The following is an 11,737-nucleotide window of genomic DNA, read 5'->3' as shown; positions in this document are numbered from 1 at the left end:
CGTCGGTAAAAAAGGACCTCAGTTAGTCCAAATTGGGCCAGCTGACCCGCTATACTTGTTAAATGAACTTGATTAATTTGTTCAGTAATATTAACATCTAAAATAAATTTTGACTTCTTAAGTCTTGGTATTGTTGCTCCTTAGTCTTGCTGTCTCTGATGTTGGTGTTGGTTTTTTATTCCAACCATTTTACATCTCCCTGATCGTCAAGGAATCACAACAAAACATTGATGTCCTTGTACAGACTCTGGGGGAGAGGGGAGGGGAGTCAAAAGTAACCCTAACGGGGGAGCACAAGAATGCCATATTTTCTTGGCGGGATATAAGAAAAGGAAACTCATTTCTGTGATTTGTTATGTCAACAAACGATAGTGGAGGTTGATCTAACGTTTTTAAGATAGCGTTTAACTGAAGCAGAACGTGAAAGAAAACGGTAGAGAGCAAGAATGAACAGGCAGAGAAGTAGTGATGAAGATCGCGAAAGAGAGTGGGCCAGGGCTACAGAAAGTACGCAAAACAGTACTGAACAATGCCGAGAATTTAGCTAGTCAGCCGGCTAGAGAAAGAGATTCAATATAGTACCGAACAATGCCATGAAGCAGAACGTTATTCGTTATTGCTCGCCCTACAACCCCATATTTGCTGTGATTTTAATAATTTTTTAAAATCAACGGCATGAACATTGGCCCAGATATTTAAGTAATCAACGAACCGACCAACAATCGACCGGGTCCAAGGGATCATCTGCAAAGTGAGCTGCCATGACTGTGCATTCACCTACGTCATACGGAAAGCAAGCGCTTGTGGGACTCGCGCGTGGCCGAGCATGATCCAGGCCGCGCGAGCAATACGGAATCAGCATTTAAGGGCCCATTAACCGATCTTTTCGAGCCGTTGCTAGGGAAAATTTATTCTCATATAACCTCGTCATTTTTAGTTACTTCAGAGTTATTTCATGTGTTTTAACTTTTTCATGATCAGCAACACTAGTGATGACGTCATCAGGCCACGCCCATGGTCATGTGACTAATACTGAAAAAACGCAAAGGCTCCCAGGCAAATTACTTTCTCGGAATTTTTTTCATTGATTTGATATTTTAATTTAAATCCTCATTACGCTATGCATAGATTTTGTTTCATTTCTAAAAGGTCAGATTTTGAGAGAATTTCAAACTATTAAAAAGTTCGTAATTTTCTGAAAAAAGCATGATTTTGAAAAAGGAATGCATAGCTATGTTTCCAACGTTGGCTTTAATCGAAATCCGTCGAAAAAGGCTAGATTTAGGGAAAAACCGCGTTTCTTTTAGTATTTAAAGAAACCGGAAGTGCGCCCGATATATATTGGAAGTTACCCTATCAGCGCGTGCGCAATTTACACTACCAGCACACTTCGGTAAGATCAAACAAAGCCACACGGACTTGGTTTTTCTCTTTCTATTGCTCTTGTTTTTCTGTCTTTCTCTTATTTTGTCTTTGCTTGTGCTTTTTTTACTTTGCATTCTGTGAAACGCAAAGAAAAACATCTAAAATGTGAGCGAATTTGGAAGTTATTGAGTTATTTTTATTTTCTGCGCTCAGGCTGACGTAAGTAACCGGAAGTGAAATTCCACTTTCTTAGCAACGCGCGCGAGCGCGCGCATAAATCGGTTAATGGGCCCTTAAGGTGGCCAAACACAGTTTTCGCGCGCGCCTTTGCTGATGCAATTCAGCGCGTGCGCAAGGTTTGCAAAAAACAAACATGCCGTCAATAGAGCTATCATTTTATTTACTCAACATCCGCACTATCTGAGCTATTTTTCTTTATAATTGAACGCAGTGTGTTGATGGCTTTAGTCTTTTATCAGAAAGATATGTTAGAAAAGGTAACGATGCAAAGAACCCAGCAATTCTCAGCATTTTCTTTGTTACCGAAAGAACCCAGTTAAATGCAGCGCATGCGTAGTAAGTCAAAAAATTGCGATTGAATGAAAAATTGCACTCTCGGAAATACGCCTGATACTCGAGAACCACTCATTAGAATTTCACGAAATTTGGCAGGAAAATACTTCAGGAAATAAGTAACTGGAGTATTGAAAATAATTGAACTTTAACATGGGAAATTCTAGATATTCCAGTGAACCTTCAACAAGGGATAATTAAAGATCTCTCTGTTAAATTATTAGCAAACTGGTGTTAACTTGTGAGAATCGTTGCGATTTTGTTGCATGCAAATTATAAAGAAAATCTAATGACTAGATTTTCTACAACTAGACAAAACCGACTTTAAAGGCCTTTTTATTTTTCTTCATGTTGCCATGGCAACGGCACCCACGTCAGCTTAACCAACAAAAATCCAAAGTTTGTGTTGTTAACTTGCTTGCTGCCATTTTTGGCGACTGAGAGATCAAGGGTTTCAGAGAAAAAGGTGAATGAAACATAGGTATCAAAAACTGTGTTCAGCCACCTTAAGGTCATTTGCATTGCGCATCCTTACTGCGCATAATTTATGGCGTCATTAGTGCGCGCTCGTGCACGCGCATATTGGAAGCATGACGGATTTGCCTTGATATTGAGTTCTGTCACTTGAAAAATGGTTCTAGCTCAACAACGAGCACGGGCACCCAAGTTTTTTTTTCCATTCATTGTAATCAACTAATCATAAGCTTTGCGTTAGAAAAGACTGATCTAATTTCTACTGCTGAAAATTGAATAAATAAGAAAAATAGCAGATACACTGTGGTCTTTTCTATTTTGCAGTCGGTAACCACGTAAAGAAATTTGGTTCAAATTTTTTATCAAGGATTTAGCTTTCTGCCTGAATCAAACTTAAAATGTTTATTTGTGTCCGACACAATGTATTGACTGTAGGTTAATGTATTTTCCTTCGGAAGTTCAGCGTGAGCACGCATGTGATTTATGCTAACACATCTTGTGCTAACACGTGGAGTCTCTCGAGACTCCAGTTGGAATGTATATAAGGAGTGAATAGGTTGATATATTCATCAAGTGCGACACTACTCGACGGCGCTTGTAGTTTTCTTGTTTGTTTCATCGTGTTTGAGATGCTCTCGAGTCCCGAAACTTCGAAGAACCCTAAAAAGTCTGCTACGGAGGACGTTTTCGAACGTTTTAAAACGTACCTTGACCACAAGATTGAAAATCTCTCGTCGAGATTAAGCTCGCAATCGTCAAGTGAAACTGTAAAATTGCAAAGAGCGTCTGAGGCCGGCAAGCTTAAGTTCCAAGGCAACAAAGACCAGTTCCTGTTTAACTCCGAACTTCAGGCGACGGTAGACGAAGCCGCTAATTTTCTTGGCTTGCGCGACGTCGACAAAGCTGCTGAAAAGGTTGAGGACTTAAGAAAAAGTTTGCGACATTGTCAGAAGATCATAAAACTGGCAGACAAGAGCGAAGCAGGTTGGCTTGCGGTGAAGGAATACGAGGCGAGGAGTTAGCTAGTGATTCGGACGACGAGAAGAGTATCAGGAAGGCGCAGGAGAGGGCTTTGAAGAAGAAGAAAAAGCAAAATGCTTTTAAGAAATCCGAGAAGAATAAGACTCCCCTCAGCGCTCATACTTCTCGCGCTGCTGACGACCGGTCTCTTTTTCGAGGTATGCTCCTTGCCCTTTCTTTGTTTTTTCAACGTGGCAGGCAGGTGCTCTCACTCTGCCTGCCTTACAGTCTTGTGTATTTGTGTTATGCTTCAGCGTTCTGGAGAAGGAAAATGTATTTTCCTTCGGATGTTCAGCGTGAGCACGCATGTGATTTATGCTAACACATCTTGTGTTAGCACGTGGAGTCTCTCGAGACTCCAGTTGGAATATATATAAGGAGTGAATAGGTTGATATATTCATCAAGTGCGAGACTACTCGACGGTGCTTGTAGTTTTCTTGTTTGTTTGGTTTATTTTTTCCACGTTTTTATTTTTTCTTTAGTGAAGGTTTTCTGCTGTGCGTTCTTTGTTTTTTCGTTTTTCAGGCCGTAGAATGCCTTCTCCAGCAGACATCTGCTTCAGATGCGGAAAGAGAGGTCATTGGAGTTCAAGTTTCGGGAGGCTCAGCGACGGTCCTGGATTCGGGAATTACAGAAACACAACCAGACTTGGCTCAGGCAGTACATCTGGAGAGCAATCCCGCAGACCAGACGAGCGACAGTCAACTATTTGAACATGATGATGCGGTCGGATGTTTCGAAGATATCATTAAGGTAGAAGACTTGTTTTTGCCTTCTTTTGAGGTAGAGTCTGGTTCACTGGTCCCTGGTACAGTTCCGCCAGGTGTTAAGGGGAGACTTAAAGCTCATGTTCTGTTTTGGGAGAAGATTGGCGCACCACCTTTTATCATCGACTGTATTAGAGAAGGTTACAAAATTCCGTTTTATGTTTCTCCGCCTCCAGCAGAATTTAGTAATAATCGTTCTGGTTTAGAACATTCCGAGTTCGTTCACTCAGCTATTCTTGAGTTGCTTTCCTCGGGAAGAGTTTGTCAAGTTCCGAAGAGTTGCCTCAACGTTATCAATCCGCTTTCTGTTTCGGTTCAAAGTTGTGGGAAAAGACGTTTGATTTTGGATTTAAGGTACATCAATCACCACGTTTTTATGCAAAAATTCAAGTTCGAGGACTGGAGAGGTGGGCTAGACTATTTTGAGAAAGGTAGCTACTTCACCAAATTTGACCTCAAAACTGGATATCATCATTTGGATATTTTTCCAGAACACCAGCCATTCCTCGGTTTTAGCTGGGTGATGTCTGATGGGGAACCTAGTTTCTTTATGTTTACAGTTCTCCCGTTTAGTTTATCTTCGGCGCCTTACATTTTCACCAAGTTGCTCAGACCTTTAGTAAAGCATTGGAGATCTCAGGGAATACGTGCCGTTGTTTACCTCGATGATGGTTTTGACGTTGAGTCTACTGAGTCGTTGAGCCAAATTCATTCGAACATTCTTAGATCAGACCTTGCCGCGGCGGGCTTCATATCTAATGACGACAAGTCAGTTTGGGTTCCTGTACAATTTATTGTTTGGCTTGGTATTGTTTGGGATGGGATTCAAGGAAACATTAGCATTACTGAGTCAAGAATAGATAAGGCCTTGTCCCACATTGACAGCGCGGAAACCTCGCTCGAATTATGACCAGGCATTGTCAGATGTCTGTGGCTGCCGCCCAAGATTGGGATAGTGTATTTTTGCTTGATAGATACTGTGTAGTTGAACTTGAGTTTTGGAAGAACAATCTTCGTTCTGTTAACACTAGAAGCGTGTCTGATTCGGTCACTCCATTTGTTTCTATTTATTCAGATGCAAGTGATGTTGCTTGCGCTGGCCATATTGACGGGAAAGATGTTTGTGCTCATAGGATGTTTACTGAGGCTGAACGTCAGGAGAGTTCCACTTACCGTGAATTATTAGCTGTACAGTTCGTCCTTAGTTCATTCAGTTCTTTTCTGCCTAATTCAAGAGTCAAGTGGTTTACCGATAACCAGGGGGCCGCAAGAATTGCGCAAGTTGGTAGTATGCACTTTAATCTTCACAAGTTAGCTTTTGATATTTTTTCGCTATGCTTTAAATTGGGAATTGTTTTGGACATTCAGTGGGTGCCCCGATCTCTCAATGATAAGGCGGATTACCTCAGCAAGATAATTGATTATGACGATTGGGAACTTGCCCCCGAGTTTTTTCAGCAGCTAGACGGTCTTTGGGGCCATATACTGTGGATTGTTTTGCCTCTCACTACAACAAAAAAGTTCCAAAATATTTTTCAAGATTCTGGAACCCTGCGACGTCAGGTGTGGATGCGTTTTTCCAGGACTGGCGAGGCGAAAATTGTCTACTTGTACCACCGATTCCAATTTTGTCTAAAGTTCTCATTTTCATGTTTAGATCTCGTGCCAGTGGAACGTTAATTGCACCGCATTGGCCGTCTGCTCCTTTTTGGCCACTGTTGGTCAATAGGTTTTGGAGTTTTGTTGTTGATTACGCATTCTTCGAAGGTGCGCTAGCGTTGCGTTTAGGGCACAACATTAACTCGCTATTAGGCTCGTCAAGTTGGAATGGTTTTATCATCGCTGTCAAACTTAATTTTTCTGACAGTGTCATCACAAACCAACTGGATCGTACTTAAACATTATACACGCTGTGTTATTGTATTACAGTTTTTCAAGCCTTTTTTGGCAGTCCTTGGAGCCGGTTGGCATCAGGTTCTAGCCGGATGGCAGCGAACTCTTTTAGCCGTTTGGCTTTATGGTCTAGCCGGATGGCAGCGGACTTTGGCCGGTTGGCTATGGATTTTTTCTTAAACTTTTCGCCGGCGCTAAATCGGCATGAGCACATCCCCTTCCCTCTATTTTATATTATCTCTTAGTATTTTTGCTTCCTTAGGATTTGACTGAAGCCACTTCTTGGGGACGGACCTGTGTTGCCAAAAGGCGTTTAATGCTGAAGCAAGTTTTATCGTCTAAGGCTAATTCTTCTGTTAAAAAGTATGTCGCTCAATACAGGCTTTTCTGTCTTTATATGAAGTCCAGAGGCCTAAGATTGGTTTTGCCTTGTGATAGTTTACTTATATCTGAATACCTGTCTTATCTTCACTAAACCAAAAAATCATATGCTGTTGTTTTGTCTGCGTTTTGTGCGTTAAAATGGGTCCATGATCCCATTCCATACGGGATACAAGGTAATCCAGTTGATTCTGCACTATCTCGCAACATTGTGGAGGCTAGTAAACGTGTATTTAGCAGACCAGTCAGAAAAAAGGAGCCTATTACTCCTGATATGATACGTCGAATTTGTATTAAGTTTACTTATGAAGGCTGTAATCTTAGTGGTTTACGTACGGCATTAATTTTTGTCTTAGGCTTTTATGGCCTCTTCAGGGTTAATGAGCTTTTGGATATGCAGGCTTCGGATATTGTAGTTTTTGATGATCATCTAGAGATTAATGTTAAGCATAGCAAAACTGATCAATATAGGCAAGGCAATATTGTGTTTATTTCTAAAAGTGGTGGTCTTGCATGTCCTCATTCATTATTAACCCGTTATTTTTCAGCAGCAAGTATTGATCTAAGTTCATCTGCTCACATTTTTAGAACCCTTAAATTTGTCAAGAAGGGCAATTTGTATACTCTAGGTCCTAGGAGACTAAGTTATACTAGGTGTAGAGAGCTAATTAAAGAATCGCTTTCAGCTATAGGGATTAACTCCGTCCCTTATAGTACTCATAGCCTTAGATCAGGCGGTGCTACCTTTATAGCAGACAATCTTAAGAAATCAGGTGCTTCTGATAGGTTATTAATGCTTCACGGGCGATGGAAATCAGAGAAAGCTAAGAATATGTATGTTAAAGATTCTCTGGAAAGTAGGTTACAACTAACTAAATATTTTCCTACTTAGGCTTTTTGAGTCGTAAAGATGTAGCCAGTTTTCCCTCCTCACATTGTTTGTACTTATTTGCCTAGCTTAGTGTGAAATGAATTAAAGCATCGTCGGGCAGGTGCTCTCACTCTGCCTGCCTTACAGTCTTGTGTATATGTGTTATGCTTCAGCGTTCTGGAGAAGGAAAATGATTTTCCTTCCTTCGAACGGAGTGAGGGAGAAGGAAAATGCGTGTTCTTATGAGTCTGGGTTCATAAAGATTTTACAATTACGGGGAATGCATTCTTATGATAAGCATTAAATAATGCCAAAATGGGGCATTTTCAATGCCTCACTGCTCCTTAATGAGCATGGGCACCCCCCTTTTTTATTTCAAAATTGAAGTTATCATATGACAAATATTCGGTGGACAAAGTTTGAACAAAAATCTACTGTCACCTTTATTTCAGAGGAATTACCTTAACTAGCACGCTGAATCGACGGATCACAACATCAACCCACGAGACGCCCAGATCCTCGAACGTAGTGTTGACAGCTACCACAAGAGGCTTTTCCTGGAGTCATGGCACTCAACTCTGGACAGCGCCGCTATCAACGAGAGGAAACCGCTCCGTCACGCTTACTTGCTGTTGATTTAAGAAAATCAATAAAACGACAGCAAGCGCGAGGTTGTAGCGCTAGCAATAACGAACTTTTATATCGCAACTCTGATGAAGGTGGACAGAGGCCACCGAAAATTCAGTAAAATCATAGATCGGATTACAAAAAAAAAGTTTAAGGGAATGTCTAGATAGCAGCAGACATGTAAAGATTTTAAGGAAAACGACCACTTTTTTAAGTTTAAAAGACATGTTTCGACAGAACGTCTGTCATCTTCAGTTGAATGAATGATTACCAAGCAAGTTGAATAATAAGTAGGCAAAAATGCTAATTAAGACCAATAGTAACAACAGAAAGTGAAAAGGTGTAAATTAAAAGGATAATTTTAGATTTACATGGTGTAATTGCTGATTGAGGCAAGGTAGTTCTTTTTGAATATGGATAGCCTCCTTTATCTTGAGTTGAAAGCTGGAAGTGGCGTGATCTAAAATATGAAAGCAGTCTATTGAACACAATGAGCGACAACGTTCACGAGGCACAAAGAAGCTAAGTAGTAGTGTGATTGGTTAATAAAACTCGCAACACGTGCTGTGACCGATGAGGATTTTCCCACCTGACTTCTTTCTATTTCAGTCCAGATACGATGAACACGTTTTTCCTGACTAAATGGTGTAATGTTCGAAATATCATTAGAACAGAACACCTCTGCTTTTCGGGAACAAACAAAAAAAGTGACACCTACTTAAGACCACTTAAGAGGAACTTTGTCGGTCAGATCGAAGGTTGTAGGTTTCAGTTTTATCATCAATTAACATTAAAAAAACGTTTTCTTTTGCATACACGATTGTCGATATTTCATTTGGCATGGTTCGTACTGAACACTTGCCCAATATTTTAATATGTATCTAATTTTCATTCAATTGGAGGCCTAGTAGTTAAGGCGCTGTATTTGTAGACCGGAGTCCCGTGTTCGAATCATTTTTCACAAGACTGGATGGATTTGTTTGGTGGTCCCAAATTCAACTTCTTCATGCTTTTGAAAATAACAAACGTTCGCCTCTTACTCCAATCTCTCTCAATTTTATGCCATTCATTTCAGCGTTCTATTTTTTAAATGACATCTTTTACTGAACACCTGGAATTTACTTGAACAGTACATTATTATTGGCGCTTTAATTCGGTGTTTTTATGTCGCTCGCAACGAGCTAAGGCAGCAATATCATATTCTCACCGACAACCCATCCATGACGTCTGAAATGTCCAAATTCATGACAGCCTTTTAGGTTTTTAAATTAACACGGCTTCTTTACAATAACAGCGCACGCCCGTGACATTTACTTCTGATTTTATTTTAACAAGTTATCAGAAAATTCAATAACTGAGTTAAACACATCATATCTTATGTGTTAACATAAACTTTTAAAGTCTGGAAGAGCAAGTTCTGTGATACTTAATTTTTTGTGTGTGCTGGGTATTATAACGTGGCAAAAAAAAATCTGAATTAATCCAAAGTGGGCCAGCTGGTCAGCTATACTTGTAAATCAGTTGAACTTGGTTAATTTGTCAATAATCATTATTAACATCTAAAATAAATTTTCACTTTTGAAGGCTTGGCTTGTCAGTCAGTTTTGGCGAGCTGATGGTTTTATCTCAACTCTTACTCTATTCTCTTTGGATTTATTCAGTTACTTTTCCAGAGACCGTTTTTGTCTTTTTCAACAAAGAATACGATTTTTCACGGCAAACACACGCGGTAGAAATAGCGACTTCTGGAAATTTAGGACTTCTCCGGTGACCATCACCTGATGCAAACGAATTATTTCAGGCCAGCGACGGATTCACCTGTTGTCGTCTTGAGAAAGGAACCTGCATTCTGGAACTACTTTTTAAGACGAAGTGTACCTTAAATCGATATCATGAAGAAATCATCTTGTGAAGTATTTGCGCTGTACTTTAACTCATCAATCTCCGAACGTGAAGACCTCGATTCGACGTCCATCGTAAATTGTGTCTTCAACAGTTTTCTGTGCTATACCGTCATCATGTTAAACATTGTAACAATCCACGCGATAAGAAAGACATCGTCGTTGCCAAAGACTTTAAAAACATTGCTCCTTAGTCTTGCTGTCTCTGACGTTGGCGTTGGTTTTTTAGTCCAACCATTTTACATCTCCCTTCTCGTCAAGGGATTACAACAAAACATTGCTGCCTGTAACACGTATAAGGCTTTTGACGTGATGGTGGTTTTGTTTTCCACGGCTTCCTTCTGTGGTGTCGTAGCCATAAGTGTAGACAGGTCCTTAGCTATTCATCTTCATCTCAGATACCAGGAACTTGTGACTCACAAGCGTGTTGTTGCTGTGGTGATCTCAATATGGGTGTTAAGTGCGTTTTGGTCTTCGATGGCGTTGTGGGTACCGAACGATATTCACTCGCTTTTTGTATCCATTGGTACTGTCATTGGTCTTCTTGTTACAACACTGATTTACATCAGGATTTATTTAGCTGTGAGACGCCACAAGAATCAGATACAGGCCCTGCAAGTACAGAATGCAGCCCAAACTAGCGAAATGGCAAATTTTGCCAGTCTCATTAAATCTGCAATCGGTACGTTTTACGTCTTTCTCGTTTTTTTGGTTTGTTATTTGCCAATCTTTATCTGTTTGGCTGCACTTGCAGCCTTGGGCCCGAATATCACTTTGAATAGATCATTGCTTTTTTCTTGTACTCTCGTATTTCTTAATTCATGTTTAAACCCAGTCATTTACTGCTGGAAGATGAGACACATTCGACAGAAAGTGATGAACATACTGCGGAACATGTCTTGGCACAGAAACCGTGCATCATCCTTATTGTAGCGCCTGCCATGCTCTATCATAATTCTGTGGTGTGGTCGTTTTTCCTCTGTGTATGAGACAACGACCGCGAGAAGACTGGGCCGAGTTGTTCGGAAGCCGGTTAACGTTAACCCCGGATTAGAAGTCAACCGTTGAAAAGTTGGTTTTTCTGGTATCAAAATGTTTTTCACTGCTTATGTTTTGTGTAGTTTGAGATTATTTAAACTCAAAACTGAAGAACAAACAATATTAGCAGAAAACCTCAACGAAAAGTTACAAAATTGAACTCAAAATTCTCGCTCGCTAACCTTGGTTAGCTTAAGCGGGCTTTGAACAACCAGGCCGTGGACTCGAACTGCACGCGCGCAAACGAGAACGTATTGATAGAAAAAGATACTTTTCCTTTTCTTATACCATACTGAACAAAAACAACAATAACAACAGGTCTATTAGGATACCCATTCCTTTTGCCTAAATTATATATTTTAATATTAGACACACAAAAAGGAACACATTATGTAAACTATGAGTAATAGAGCAAAGTTTGCCAGACTAGTTACAGTCTTGGATGTCCTCAGTGCCTCAGTGAGTCCCTGCTTTGTATCAAAAGTGTTTCTCAACTAGAATGCCTCATTTATACCGAAAATATTTCAGTTGATTTATTCCGCCATTAAGCGTCCTTTTAACAATATTTTTGACATTTACTTGTCATTTATAAAGTAACCTAGTCATCTGTAAATGGAAGGATCAAGGAAATCGGTCGTGAACAGTATAGAATGTTTGCAAAGTGAATTAGATGCGGTCGATATCTGGAGAGTTAAAAATCCTCAAACAAAGAGTTACACTTGGACTCAAATATCACCTGCTATATTATGTCGTCTAGATTTTTGGCTTATTTCAATAATCTTTGCGATTTTTGAAATTCAACTGATATTATTCCTGCAATAAGAAC

At 40.1% G+C, this 11,737-nt stretch overlaps 2 protein-coding genes across 2 annotated transcripts; both read left to right on the top strand.

Moving 5' to 3' along the window:
* Nucleotides 1-3,340: 3,340 nt before the first annotated feature.
* Nucleotides 3,341-6,644, top strand: LOC145490910 (uncharacterized). The gene is made up of 3 exons (XM_081470027.1): nucleotides 3,341-3,590; nucleotides 3,959-4,498; nucleotides 5,094-6,644. Exons 1-3 carry the CDS (start codon nucleotides 3,507-3,509, stop codon nucleotides 5,154-5,156), a joined length of 687 nt encoding a protein of 228 aa, XP_081326153.1. The 5' UTR covers nucleotides 3,341-3,506; the 3' UTR covers nucleotides 5,157-6,644.
* Nucleotides 6,645-9,472: 2,828 nt separating this feature from the next.
* On the top strand, nucleotides 9,473-10,806 carry LOC145490831 (alpha-1B adrenergic receptor-like). The gene has a single exon (XM_081469928.1). The coding sequence runs from the start codon at nucleotides 9,865-9,867 to the stop codon at nucleotides 10,804-10,806; it is 942 nt and encodes a 313-aa protein (XP_081326054.1). The 5' UTR covers nucleotides 9,473-9,864.
* The last annotated feature ends 931 nt before the right edge of the window (nucleotides 10,807-11,737 follow it).

Source organism: Orbicella franksi, chromosome 6 (assembly GCF_964199315.1).
Source record: "Orbicella franksi chromosome 6, jaOrbFran1.1, whole genome shotgun sequence".
NCBI classification, from domain to species: Eukaryota; Metazoa; Cnidaria; class Anthozoa; order Scleractinia; family Merulinidae; genus Orbicella; species Orbicella franksi.
The sequence above is the reverse complement of the archived record's forward strand: the minus strand, read 5'-3'. Positions and strand labels throughout refer to the sequence as shown.

What these genes read in the sequence shown, in the direction of transcription:
- LOC145490910 (XM_081470027.1), top strand. Translation starts at nt 3,507, where the DNA reads ATGCTTTTAAGAAATCCGAGAAGAATAAGACTCCCCTCAGCGCTCATA. An exon ending in CGACCGGTCTCTTTTTCGAG is followed by an intron (nt 3,591 to 3,958) that starts GTATGCTCCTTG and finishes TTCGTTTTTCAG; the next exon opens with GCCGTAGAATGCCTTCTCCA. An exon ending in GTTGCCTCAACGTTATCAAT is followed by an intron (nt 4,499 to 5,093) that starts CCGCTTTCTGTT and finishes ACAGCGCGGAAA; the next exon opens with CCTCGCTCGAATTATGACCA.
- LOC145490831 (XM_081469928.1), top strand. Translation starts at nt 9,865, where the DNA reads ATGAAGAAATCATCTTGTGAAGTATTTGCGCTGTACTTTAACTCATCA.